The 14,425-nt window shown below is 42.8% G+C and overlaps 1 protein-coding gene across 1 annotated transcript; it reads left to right on the top strand.

Annotated features, from left to right (window-relative positions):
• The first annotated feature begins 890 nt into the window (after positions 1 to 890).
• On the top strand, positions 891 to 13,956 carry LOC129820206 (src-like-adapter). The gene is made up of 8 exons (XM_055877208.1): positions 891 to 1,830; positions 5,518 to 5,615; positions 5,888 to 5,984; positions 8,938 to 9,024; positions 9,201 to 9,304; positions 9,646 to 9,780; positions 10,455 to 10,587; positions 10,952 to 13,956. The coding sequence occupies exons 2-8, from the start codon at positions 5,543 to 5,545 to the stop codon at positions 11,163 to 11,165; spliced, it is 843 nt and encodes a 280-aa protein (XP_055733183.1). The 5' UTR covers positions 891 to 1,830; positions 5,518 to 5,542; the 3' UTR covers positions 11,166 to 13,956.
• The last annotated feature ends 469 nt before the right edge of the window (positions 13,957 to 14,425 follow it).

Raw genomic sequence — 14,425 nt, 5'->3', positions numbered from 1 at the left:
CTGCAACTTCAGTACATTTCTGCTGGCATCAGCTAACCATTTGACCACAGTGCTATTGGCAAAAAAGCTTGCAGCAGCTATCCATTTAACCACAGTGCTATGGGGGGAAAAAGCTTGCAGCAGCTAGCCATATAACCACAGTGCTATTTGGAAAAATAGCTTGCAGCAGCTAGCCATATAACCACAGTGCTATTTAGAAAAATAGCTTGCAGCAGCTAGCCATATGACCACAGTGCTATTTGGAAAAATAGCTTGCAGCAGCTAGCCATATAACCACAGTGCTATTTAGAAAAATAGCTTGCAGCTGCTAGCGATTTAACCACAGTGCTATTTAGAAAAATAGCTTGCAGCAGCTAGCCATATGACCACAGTGCTATTTGGAAAAATAGCTTGCAGCAGCTAGCCATATAACCACAGTGCTATTGAGAAAAATAGCTTGCAGCAGCTAGCCATTTAAACACAGTGCTATGGGGGAAAAAAGCTTGCAGCAGCTAGCCATATAACCACAGTGCTATTTAGAAAAATAGCTTGCAGCAGCTAGCCATATGACCACAGTGCTATTTGGAAAAATAGCTTGCAGCTGCTAGCCATATAACCACAGTGCTATTTAGAAAAATAGCTTGCAGCAGCTAGCGATTTAACCACAGTGCTATTTGGAAAAATAGCTTGCAGCAGCTAGCCATATAACCACAGTGCTATTTAGAAAAATAGCTTGCAGCAGCTAGCCACAGTGCTATTGAGAAAAATAGCTTGCAGCAGCTAGCCATTTAACCACAGTGCTATTGAGAAAAATAACTTGGCTCAATAGGTTCTTATATGAGTATGCAGCTCGACCACACGTAGGTGGTGGTGACTGGTAGCTTCCGTGGGGTACACTAGCCAGCACAGAAGCCTTATGTAGAATATGAGAGAGAGAGAGCGAAAGTACTGATTACAAAGGATGACAGGGTTCAACACAACATATACTGAAAAAATATTTTACTGCAACATGTAAAACCAGCATGTACTTTTAGTTAGTACGTTCTCTTAGTTCTTGTCTGTGAACTCATTCTCATAGGTCTTTTGCTCTGTTTCACAATTTACCCACAATGCATCACATACTTGATGCTTTGGATCACGGTCAATGTGTATGAGCCCAACCAGTGGCTTGTGTCGTGACTGTGTGTGTGTGTGTGTGTGGCCAGAGGAAGTGCTCTTGCCTCACTGTGACAGTGCATCAGTTGAGGGTGTGAACTGTGAAACTGTCCATGATTAGTAACAGTATATCAGTGTAGCTGACATGCTCCCTCCGGCTTATCTCCAACACACAGAGCCAAAGACCATGTTCAACAAGGATCCCCTGCTACTGGCCCTCCAAGCCTGACGACTCCACAGCACTCAGGATCCCCCTGCTACTGGCCCTCCAAGCCTGACGACTCCACAGGACTCAGGATCCCCCTGCTACTGGCCCTCCAAGCCTGACGACTCCACAGGACTCAGGATCCCCCTGCTACTGGCCCTCCAAGCCTGACGACTCCACAGGACTCAGGATCCCCCTGCTACTGGCCCTCCAAGCCTGACGACTCCACAGGACTCAGGATCCCCCTGCTACTGGCCCTCCAAGCCTGACGACTCCACAGGACTCAGGATCCCCTGCTACTGGCCCTCCAAGCCTGACGACTCCACAGGACTCAGGATCCCCCTGCTACTGGCCCTCCAAGCCTGACGACTCCACAGGACTCAGGATCCCCTGCTACTGGCCCTCCAAGCCTGACGACTCCACAGGACTCAGGATCCCCCTGCTACTGGCCCTCCAAGCCTGACGACTCCACAGGATTCAGGAGCAGCTAGGTGAGTTATTCAGGCTATGTCACGCATTTATTGCAGTATATGTATAGTAAAAGTGTACTAAGCCTACATATCTGTGCTTAAAATATATGCTGTAGTAGTAACAACACACATTTTAAAAGGTCATTTACAGTCATGTAAAGTATCTGTACTTTACTTGAGTATTTATATTTTTGGCTACTTTTACTTCACTACATTGCTAAAGACAATTGTACATACATACATTTTCCCTGATACCCAAAAGTACTCGTCACATTTTAAATGCTTAGCAGGACAGGAAATATTCAAATTTACACACATATTAAACTGCCTCTGATCTGGCGGACTCACTTAACAAATGCTTAGTTTGTAAATTATGTCTGAGTGATGGAGCTTACCCTTGGCTATCCGTACATTTAAAAAACAAGAAAATGGTCCCATCTGGTTTGCTTAATAAGGAATATAAGGAATGACCTTTGATTCTTATACTACCGTTCAAATGTTTGGGGTCACTTAGACATGTCCTTGTTTTTGAAAGAAAAGCACATCTTTTGTTCATTAAAATAACATCAAATTGATCAGAAATACAGTGTAGACATTGTTAATGTTGTAAATAACTATTGTACCTGGAAATGGCTGATTTTTTTATGGAATATCTACAACGTAGGTGTACAGAGGCCCATTATCAGCAACCATCACTCCTATGTTCCAATGGCATGCTGTGTTAGATAATCCAAGTTTATCATTTTAAAAGGCTATTTGATCACATTAGAAAAACCTTTTGCAATTATGTTAGCACAGCTGAAAACTGTTGTTCTGACTAAAGAAGCAATAAAACTGGCCTTCTTAACACGGAACCCAAACCAGCTGCGCGCGTGCGCCATCGCGCATACATTTATTTTGTCCCCCCACACCAAACGAGATCACGACACGCAGGTTAAAATATCAAAACAAACTCTGAACCAATTACATTAATTTGGGGACAGGTCAAAAAATATTAAACATTTATGGCAATTTAGCTAGCTTGCACTTGCTAGCTAATTTGTCCTATTTAGTTAGCTTGCTGTTGCTAGCTAATTTGTCCTGGGATATAAATATTGAGTTGTTATTTTATCTGAAATGCACAAGGTCCTGTACTCCGACAATTAATCCACACATAAAACAGTCAACCAAATCGTTTCTAGTCATCTCTCCTCATTCCAGGCTTTTTCTTCTCTGGACTTTATATTGCGATTGGCAACTTTCATAAATTAGGTGCATTACTGCCACCGACCTCGTTCATCGTTCAGTCACCCACGTGGGTATAACCAATGAAGAGATGGCACATGGGTACCTGCTTCTATAAACCAATGAGGAGATGGGAGAGGAAGGACTTGCACCACGATCTGCGTCACAAATAGAGCTGACTTATTATTTTAGCCCTTGGTAACACAGATGCTAGTTGGCGCGCACGAGAAGTGTGGGTGCAATAATTGAATAATATAGATTTCAACATTTATTTTGCAATCTGAAACTCTTTTCTTCTGAAACTCTTCTTAACTAATGTCTACACTGTATTTCTGATCAATTTGATGTTATTTTAATGGGCAAAAGGACATTTCTAAGTGGCACCAAACTTTTGAACGGTAGTGTATTTTTAAAACCAAATACTTTTAGACTTTTCCTCAAGTAGTAGTCATTTTCTATTAAGGTATCTTTACTTTTACTCAAGTATGACAATTGGCTACTTTTTCCACTGGTAATTTAGACAGAAGTTATTTCTGACAATTACTGCTGGACACATATGGCCAAATATGCTTTTTTACTCTGAATATAAATAGCATTGATGCACAGCATGAGAATAACTTGCTATCATATCATCCAAGTTAACCAAGATACATTATATATACAAAAGTATGTGGACACCCCTTCGGTTATTTCAGCCACACCTGTTGCTGACAGGTGTATAAAATTGAGCACATAGCCATTCAATCTCCAAACACTACTAAAGAGCTCAGTGACTCTCATTGTGGCACCATCATAGAATGCCACCTTTCGGGGCAGACGAACGCGTAGTGCGTAAAAATCGTCTGTCCTCGGTTGCAACACTCACCACAAGTTCCTAACTGCCTCTGGAAGCAATGTCAGCACAATAAATGCTGGTCGGGAGCTTCCTGAAATGGGTTTCCAAAACTGAGCAGCTGCACACACGCCTAAGATCACCATGCGCAATGCCAAACGTCGGCTGGAGTAGTGTAAAGCTCGCCGCCATTGGACTGGAGCAGTGGAAAAAGTTCTCTGGAGTGATGAATCTCGTTTCACAATCTGGCATTCTAAAGGACAAATCTGGGTTTGGCAAATGCCAGGAGAACGCTACCTGCCCAAATCCATGGTGACAACTGTAAATTTGGTGGAGGAGGAATAATGGTCTGGGGCTGTTTTTCATTGTTCAGGCTAGGCCCCTTAATTCCAGTGAAGGGAAATCTTAACGCTACAGCATACAATGACATTCTAGACGATTCTGTGCTTCCCAATGTGGCAACAGTTTGGGGAAGACCCCTTCCTGTTTCAGCATGACAAAGCCCCCATGCACAAAGCGAGGTCCATACATAAATGGTTTGTTGAGATTGGTGTGGAAGAACTTGACTAGACTGCACAAAGCCCTGACCTCAACCCCATCGAACACCTTTAGGATGAATTGGAACGCTGACTGCGAGCCAGGCCTAATCGCCCAACATCAGTACCCAACCTCAGTAATGCTCTTGTGGCTGAATGGAAGCAAGTCCCTGCAGCAATGTTCCAACATCTAGTGAAAAGCCTTCCCAGAAGAGTGGAGGCTGTTATAGCAGCAATGTTCCAACATCTAGTGAAAAGCCTTCCCAGAAGAGTGGAGGCTGTTGTAGCATCTTAATGCCCATGATTTTCGAATTACATGTTCGACTAGCCGGTGTCCACATACTTTTGGTAATGTAGTATATTATCTTCCGATTGTTTCCACGGTATCGCTGTTTCCTATGTTCTCTTCTCAACACAGGGACTATTGGTTACTATAGTTTTACTAACAGGGCCTATTATTTAATAGGGCGTATCATTATTTTTTGGTGTTCAGAAGGGGGGGGGGGGGACGACAGAAAGACCTGACTACTAGAATACTTAGAATTTTGGATGTTATCAGTAAAAAGAAAAACCTTCCCAATGGGGCAACCTCAGAGCAGGCTCAACTTGTGTGACTGCTCAAGCAATAGGGCAGCCCTTAATGTCCATCCCTGCTACCCCGGTTTACTACGGAACCCACTCCATAACGGGAAGCTAACATAGATAAGAAAGATAGAAACCTGGAAAATATTCATTTCATCAGATTTCACCAACACATTGGGTTATGGGTGAAGTTAAAAACATGTTAGTTACACAATATAGCCACACAGGTGGACCTTCAAATTAGTCAACACATTTTGTTACATAAGTTAGAAAGAGGAAAGAAAGGGTAGGATGGAAAGTTGTGCTTGACAGAGAGCCTGTCCTCAACTTCCCCATTTACTGTGTGTGTCCTGGTCGAGATAGCACTGTGGCCGTTAGTAGGAAGTTACAACACGTACACACACACACACACACACACACACACACACGCACACATAGGGACAATGGCTTCCCTGGCCAGCAATAGTAGGAAGTATGCGAGTAGATATGACTTGATGAATAGCTACTGTATGTCATCTGCCTGTGTGTCCTCAGAGCTTGACCCCATTGGAGTGCCACTATGGGGAATGTGATGAGGGGTGGGGAAAATAGGAATGAAACAAATACAAACTGCCATGACAGCGCACTAAAGGGTAAGATTTAAAGTAATTCTTCGCTATATCATACTGTAGTTTGTAAATATAATGTGATGAGGCTTTAACAGATATGATGATTACACTACAGTACTTGGATTTCAGTCGACATACCCTTACCAACATGTATAAATGTTTGATATTGTTCACTTGGAAGTCAATTAGTAGTAAAAGACAATTATTTCCATCATGTCAGGAAATGCATCACTAAATGTCGCCTGTGCTAATGTTGATGTCTATCTAATTGTGTAACATTGGTGGTTGCTGAGCAGGAGAAGACGACACACTTGTCGTTCTCCATGACTATCCTTTTCCAGACATCAGTGAGCCGATCTTCAGGATGGGAGAGAAGCTGAGGGTCTTGTCTCAGTAAGTACAGTCAATGCTTTGTCTGTCTGTGAGAGCAATTACTGTATAAACCCGTGGTCTGCACATTAATTTTTTACCAGGTAGGCCAGTTGAGAACAAGTTCTCATTTACAACTGCGACCTGGCCAAGATAAAGCAAAGCAGTGCGACAAAAACAACAACACAGAGTTACACATGGGATAAACAAACGTACAGTCAATAACACAATAGAAAGATCTGTATACAGTGTGCAAATGAAGTAAGGAGGTAAGGCAATACATAGGCCAATAGTTGCGAAGTAATTACAATTTAGCAATTTACACTGGAGTGATATATGTGCAGATAAGGATGTGCAAGGAGAAGTACTGATGTGCAAGAGAGCAGAAAAACAAAAACAAATATGGGGATGAGGTAGGTAGTTGGTTGGATTGGCTATTTACAGATGGGCTGTGTACAGCTGCAGCGATCGGTAAGCTGCTCTGACAGCTGACACTTTAAGTTAGTGAGGGAGAAATAAGTCTCCAACTTCAGTGATTTTTGCAATTCGTTCCAGTCATTGGCAGCAGAGAACTGGAAGGAAAGGCGGCCAAAGGGGGTGTTGGCTTTGGTGATGACCAGTGAAATATACCTGCTGGAGCGCCTGCTACAGGTGGGTGTTGCTACGGTGACCAGTGAGCTGAGATAAGGCGGAGCTATACCTAGCAAAGACTTATAGATGACCTGCAGCCAGTGGGTTTGGAGACGAATATGTAGCGAGGACCAGCCAACGAGAGCATACAGGTCGCAGTGGTGGGTAGTATATGGGGCTTTGGTGACAAAACGGATGACACTGTGATATACTGCATCCAATTAGCTGAGTAAAGGGTTGGGGGCTATTTTGTAAAGGACATCGCCGAAGTCAAGGATCGGTAGGATAGTCAGTTTTACGAGGGTATGTTTGGCAGCATAAGTGAAGAAGGCTTTGTTGCGAAATAGGAAGCCGATTCTATATTTAACTTTGGATTGGAGATGCTTAATGTGAGTCTGGAAGGAGAGTTTACAGTCTAGCCAGACCTAGGTATTTATAGTTGTCCACATATTCTAAGTCAGAATTGTCCAGAATAGTGATGCTAGTCGGGCGGGTGCGTAAAGCGATCGGTTGAAGAGCATGCATTTCGTTTTACTAGCATTTAAGAGCAGTTGGAGGCCACGGAAGGAGTGTTGTATGGCATTGAAGCTCGTTTTGGGGTTTGTTAACAGTGTCCAAAGAAGGGCCAGAAGTATACAGAATGGTGTCGTCTGCGTAGAGGTTGATCAGAGAATCACCAGCAGCAAGAGCGACATCGTTGATATATACAGAGAAAATAGTCGGTTCGAGAATTGAACACTGTGGCACCCCCATAGAGACTGCCAGAGGTCCGAACAACAGGCCCTCTGATTTGACACACTGAACTCTATCTGAGAAGTAGTTGGTGAACCAGGCGAGGCAGTCATTAGAGAAACCAAGGTTGTTGTGTCTGCCGATAAGAATACGGTGATTGACAGAGTCAAAATCCTTGGCCAGGTCGATGAAGACGGCTGCACAGTACTGTCTTTTATCGATGGCGGTTATGATATCGTTTAGGACCTTGAGCGTGGCTGAGGTGCACCCGTGACAAGCTTGGAAACCAGATTGCATAGTGGAGAAGGTACAGTGGGATTCGAAATGGTCGGTGATCTGTTTGTTCACCTGGCTTTCGAAGACCTTAGAAAGGCAGGGTAGGATAGATATAGGTCTGTAACAGTTTGTGTCTAGAGTGTTTCCCCCTTTGAAGAGGGGGATGACATCCACTTTCCAATCTTTAGGAATCTCAGACGATACGAAAGAGAGGTTGAACAGGCTAGTAATAGGGGTTGCAACAATGGCAGCGGATAATTTTAGGAAGAGAGGGTCAAGATTGTCTAGCCCAGCTGATTTGTAGGGATCCAGATTTTGCAGCTCTTTCAGAACATCAGCTGTCTGGATTTGGGTGAATTATAATTATAAGGGGGGGCTTGGGCCAGTTGCTGCGGGGGGTACAGAGCTGTTGGCCGGGGCTGGGTTAGCCAGGTGGAAAGCATGGCCAGCCGTAGAGAAATGCTTTTTGAAATTCTCGATTATCGTGGATTTATCAGTGGTGACAGTGTTTCCTAGTCTCAGTGCATTGGGCAGCTGGGAGGAGGTACTCTCATTCTCCATGGACTTTACAGTGTCCCAAAACTTTTTGGAATTAGTGCTGCAGGATGCAAATTTCTGTTTGAAAAGCTAGCCTTTGCTTTCCTAACCTACTGTGTGTATTGGTTCCTGACTTCCATGAAAAGTTGCATATCGTGTGGACTATTCGATGCTAGTGCAGTATGCCACAGGGTGTTTTTGTGCTGGTCAATGGATGTCAAGTCTGGAGTGAATCAAGGGCTATATCTGTTCTTAGTTCTACATTTTTTGAAAGGGGCATGCTTCTTTAAGATGACGAGGAAAGCACTTTTAAAGATGTATGTACTAAACACTTCCTAGAGCAGAAATTGATAGATGCACAGTTACAGGGCACAGGAGGTTGGTGGCACCTTAATTGGGGAGAACAGTCTAGTGGTAATAACTGGAGTAGAATAGGTGGACTGGTATCACATACATGGTTTCCGGGTGTTTGATGCCCATTCCATTTGCTCCGTTCCGGCCATTATTATGAGCCGTTCTCCACTTAGCGGCCTCCTGTGTTATAGACATAGATATCGAGATGACACAGGATGACACACAAAAACTCCCGCAAGCCACAGTGCAAACCAAAATACAATACAAAGCTATGCAACATTACAATACAAAACTGTGCAAGCAATAACATGCACAATAGAGAATGAACACATTGGGGGAAATTAGATGCATAGCATTATTGTTTTGCAGCTTTAATACAATATGGGGAACTACAATTTCAGATTTTTTTCAGTCACAGTTCCCCTTTTAATTTGTGTGCGTTCTTTAGGGAAGGTAACTGGTGGAGAGTCCGGTCTGGCCAATCAGGAAGGGAGAACTACATCCCTAATAACTATGTTGCCAAAGTCTACCATGGGTAAGCATGGTTGTCTCCCACTGCTTAACATTCAGTCTACGAATATTCATATAGAGACTAAAATGTTTCGTAAGTGTCAATAGAATTAAAGAATAAATTAGTTGCAACCAGAAAGACAATCACATCATATAATACGCTTACTGTATATCATATAGTATGTAAATGTATGTTCTAAGATGGTTGTTTGAGGGAGTGGAGAGGCAGAAGGCGGAGGAACTACTTCGTCTCCCTGAAAACAGAGTGGGATCCTTCATGATCAGAGAGAGCACACAGCAGAAAGGTGAATCCATTACTTTTTAAAGACCTACCAAGTTATACAGGAGGTCGGTAGGATGATAGTAGATGGGTATCTATGAGGATCTATTTAGGCCTACAGATGTAGGATCTTCATTGGATCACGCTGTTCCAGGATAATTTTCAAACGTGTATTATGTTTGCGATTTAAAAAGGCTTCTGAAGTTTGTCATTTCCACTTTGACATTTTAGACTTGATTTTCCCTTACGAACAACGCACAATCAACCCCTACGCAATAATTCCCATTTCCTGTTGCTGCAGTATTATTTCCTGCTGTAGCAAACTAGCTCAAAATAAGATATTACATCTGTATATTGTACGTGCAGGTGTCTACTCCATGTCTGTAAAGCACAGATCCATCAAGCACTATAAAATCTATCGCTTGGAGAACAACGGCTGGTACTATATCTCTCCTCGTCTGACCTTCCAGTGCCTGGAAGAGATGGTCAACCACTACTGTGGTGAGTCTAAAACAGAGACAGACACACTGAAAATAACCTCAAGCATTTTTAAATAGATTTCTTATTATCAGATGCTTGCTACATTCCGTTGTGCTTTGGAATAGAGTACACACTAAGAACAAGACAGGAAGTGATAGTTTTGTTGCTGATGACCATGTGGACATATTTCTCCTGAGGCTAGGTCTTTCATATTTACTCTAACATGAATATTTTCGAAGGCAGATGTGTGTGTGTGTGTGTGTGTGTGTGTGTGTGTGTGTGTGTGTGTGTGTGTGTGTGTGTGTGTGTGTGTGTGTGTGTGTGTGTGTGTGTGTGTGTGTGTGTGTGTGTGTGTGTGTGTGTGTGTGTGTGTGTGCATGGGGTTATGTTTATGGCACGAGCGTTTGTGAGCACATATGCTTGTTTTTCAATACATAGTGTATGGGTATGTCTATATGTCTGTGTCTAACACAGGGGATGTGTATCTGTCTGTGTCTAACACAGGGATGTCTATATGTCTGTATTTAACATGGGGGATGTCTATTTGTCTGTCTAACACGGGGAGGTCTATATGTCTGTGTCTAACACAGGGATGTCTATATGTCTGTATTTAACATGGGGGATGTCTATTTGTCTGTCTAACACGGGGAGGTCTATATGTCTGTGTCTAACACAGTCCATCTCTGATCTCCTAGACTCTGCAGATGGGCTGTGCTGTGTTCTCACTGGCCCGTGTCTGTGTGGGACCGCCAACCTCCTCGACACCACCACTCAGCCACCCCCTGTAGTGATGCGCCGCAATAACTTTGACTGGAAGAAAGTAGACAGGTACGGACTCATAGTTCAGTAGTTTAGACTCTATCATTGTTGTTGCTCTCAGATCTCTCCAATGATCCAATGAAATTGTAGTTCTGCTTTTGACTTGGCCAATGGAAAACTTGGCTTGCGAGAACACTTGACAGATGTGACTCTGCATCCTGAATCCTGATGATGATTGGCTCAAACACGTATTAATCACCTCTCGCTCTCTCTCTTTCGCTCTCTCTCTCTCTTTCGCTCTCTCTCTCTTTCGCTCGCTCTCTCTTTCGCTCTCTCTCTCTTTCGCTCTCTCTCTCTCTCTTTCGCTCTCTCTCTCTCTCTTTCGCTCTCTCTCTTTCGCTCTCTCTCTCTCGCTCTCTCTCTCAATCAAAAGGAAAGATCTGATCAGTGCAGGGGCTCCCCAGGGGCAGCAGAACGGGGACACAATGGTGAGCTATGGAGTCAGGAACAGCATCGCCTCTTACCTCTCTCTTGCTGGGGATCAGGGCCCTAGACAGCAGCACAAGAACCACAAGAAGAATAAATCTGTCTATGTCACCTCCCACAGTCTCAGCCATATGGACCTGGAGGAGGACTATGATACGTAGTGGCCTGCATAGGCCAGTGGTTCTCAAACATCTCTTTGGGGACCCCCAGACATCCATGTATTTGATCTATTCCAGAGCTAGCACACTTGATTCAACTTGTCAACTAATCAACATGTACTTGACTAGGTGAATCACGTCAGCTAGTAAGGGCTATAACAAAATTGTGAAACGTCCGGGGGTCCCCAAGGAGAGGTTTGAGAAGAACTGGCCTAGGCTACCAGATTCGGCATGGGTTCGAATCCAACCCACTGCCTTTCTGACTTGCTATCTTTGTTGTCGTCTCTTCACTGTCCTATCTCAATAACAGAAATGAAGCCCACAGAAAATAAGTTTAAAAAAAGACTATGAGACTTAGAGGAGCAACGGCTCAAGGACCCAGACTTTGACACAGAAATTAGCACTTTGAACCATGGAACTGGATAAACTAAAAAATGTTCTTCTGATCTCGACACCCAGAACCAAATCTTGCTTGTGCGCTGGCCAGAGTCTCTATTTAAATGTTAACCTCTGTTATGAGATACTATGTTTTCCTCCAATACACACACTGCTCCTTATCTGAGCCTTTGGGATTGAACTGATAAGGAATTGGAAGCTCAGTGGGATAAATCAACAGTGAAGTTGAAGTCCGTCCAGAGTCCAGAGCACTGACCGAGTGTCCTGCAAAAGTACAACACATGTTAGCATCATGACAGTCGATATAATATTTGAATGCTGTGTTGTGGGTGTTTGTGTGAATGTGTAATATTCTGGGGAAAGAAAAATGGAAGGAAAGGGGAATACTTAGACAGCTGCACAACTGAATGCATTCAACTGAAAATGTGTCTTCCACATTTAACCCAACCCCTCTGAATCAGAAAGGTGCGGGGGGCTGCCTTAAAATGACGCCATCGGCGCCCGGGGAGCAATTGTTGTTATTATGGATGTGTGTGTCTGTCGACGTGTGTAAATGTCAATGGTTACCAGCTTCAGAAGCTTTAGCCTAACCCCTTGCAAAGTGATTTCTGTTGAGTACATGTTCATATAAATAAAAGTAAGGTATTGTATAATCTCGGCAAACCAGAACCAAATATTGTGTGTGATCTGACCAGCTCTTCTGCCACGACTCACGAGAGACTAGTGAGTACATGCTGTTTCAAATAGTTTCTGGAAGGGCTATGGAGAGTTACGTCCAAAGAGCTAGAACTGCATGCAGATGATAAAACATCACAAAGATGACTGCCCAGAACAAGTTGTCCTCTTGAAAGTAACCCAGGGCTTCAAGCCTGCACCAAATTGAATAGGAATCAACATAGCATTCCCGAATCCGAGAAAACAGCACAGTGAAAAGGTTCTGATTTACCTCAGTCTGAGTCTCAGTGTATTGTCTAGTGGGTTGTTGTTGTGGCTGATTGTCTCTCCAAGGCCTCATGGCGGCCATATGTGATGCTGATTAGTTTATTGTTACTGTGAAAGCTGGTGTCTTATCTTAGGATGTGAACTAATGAACTCTGTCTGATGCAATGATAATGCAATAGATCAATTCCAATGGTGTCAATTGTGTTGTAAGGAAGTAAAGCAACAATGTCCCATAACTAAGACATACAACCACAATGGACTTATCATACCTCTGTCTTCACAACTTCCTCATTCTCAGTTAAAGGGATACTTCTGGATTCTGGCAATGAGGCCTTTTATCTGTCCCCAGAGTCAGATGAACTGGTTGATACCATTTTTATATCTCTGTGTGCAGTTTGAAGGAAGTGGCTGACTAGCACTTGCGCAATTGCTACCTAGCATTAGCATAATGACTGGAAGTCTATGGTATCTGCTAGCATCTTAGCGGATACCCATAGACTTCCAGTCATTGCACATAACGCTAGTTAGCAGTGACTTGCAAAACTACCTATAATGTCCTTCATACTGGACATAATGACATAAAAATGGTTTCCACCATTTCATCTGACTCTGGAGAAGTAGATAAAAGGCCTCATTGCCAAAATCCTGAAGTATCTCTTTAATTAATAACTTCTTACGGCTGAGATCCCGTTAACGGGATCGACTTGACAACAGCCAGTGAAAGTGCAGGGCGCCAAATTCAAACAACAGAAATCTCATAATTAAAATTCCTCAAACATACAAGTATTTTACACCATTTTAAAGATAAACTTGTTGTTAATCCCACCACAGTGTCCGATTTCAAAAAGGCTTTACGACGAAAGCACACCATCTGATTATGTTAGGTTAGTACCTAGTCACAGAAAAACACAGCCATTTTTCCAGCCAAAGAGAGGAGTCACAAAAAGCAGAAATAGAGTTAAAATGAATCACTAACATTTGATGATCTTCATCAGATGACACTCATAGGACTTCATGTTACACAATACATGTATGTGTAACACTCATAGGACTTCATGTTACACAATACATGTATGTTTTGTTCGATAAAGTTCATATTCATTGTCACGTTCTGACCTTTATTTTCCTTTGTTTTGTCTTTAGTTAGTATGGTCAGGGCGTGAGTTGGGGTGGGCAGTTCTTGTTTTTGTCTGTTTCTATGTGGGGTTTTCTAGTCTGGCCTGACATGGTTCTCAATCAGAGGGAGGTGTTTTGTGTTGTCTCTGATTGGGAACCATATTTAGGTAGTCTGTTTTGTATTGTGGGTTGTGGGTTATTGTCTATGTCATTACGTAAGTTGCCTGTGTCTGCACTTGTTGTAGTATAGCTTCACGTTCGTTCGTTTGTTGTTTTGTTAGTTTGTCAAGTGTTCTTCGTTTCGTCTTCGTTAAATAAATTCAAGAATGTATTCAAACCACGCTGCGCTTGGGTCCGATCCTTGCTCCTCCTCAGACGAGGAGGATTTTGACGTTCGTGACATTCATATCCAAAAATCTTAGTTTACATTGGCGCGTTATATTGAGTAATGTTTTGCCTCCAAAACATCCGGGGATTTTGCAGAGAGCCACATCAATTAACAGAAATATTCATAATAAACATTGATAAAAGATACAAGTGTTTTACATGGAACTTTAGATAAACTTCTCCTTAATGCAACCGCTGTGTCAGATTTCAAAACAACTTTACGGAAAAAGCACACCATGCTATAATCTGAGTACAGCGTTCAGAGCCCTAACAAGCCATACAGATATCCGCCATGTTGTGGAGTCAACAGAAGTCAGAAATAGCATTATAAATATTCACTTACCTTTGATGATCTTCATCAGAATGCACTCCCAGGAATCCCAGTTCCACAATAAATGTTTGTTTTGTTCAATAACATCCAT

Source organism: Salvelinus fontinalis, chromosome 22, assembly GCF_029448725.1.
Source record: "Salvelinus fontinalis isolate EN_2023a chromosome 22, ASM2944872v1, whole genome shotgun sequence".
Classification (NCBI taxonomy): Eukaryota; Metazoa; Chordata; class Actinopteri; order Salmoniformes; family Salmonidae; genus Salvelinus; species Salvelinus fontinalis.
The sequence above is the reverse complement of the archived record's forward strand: the minus strand, read 5'-3'. Positions and strand labels throughout refer to the sequence as shown.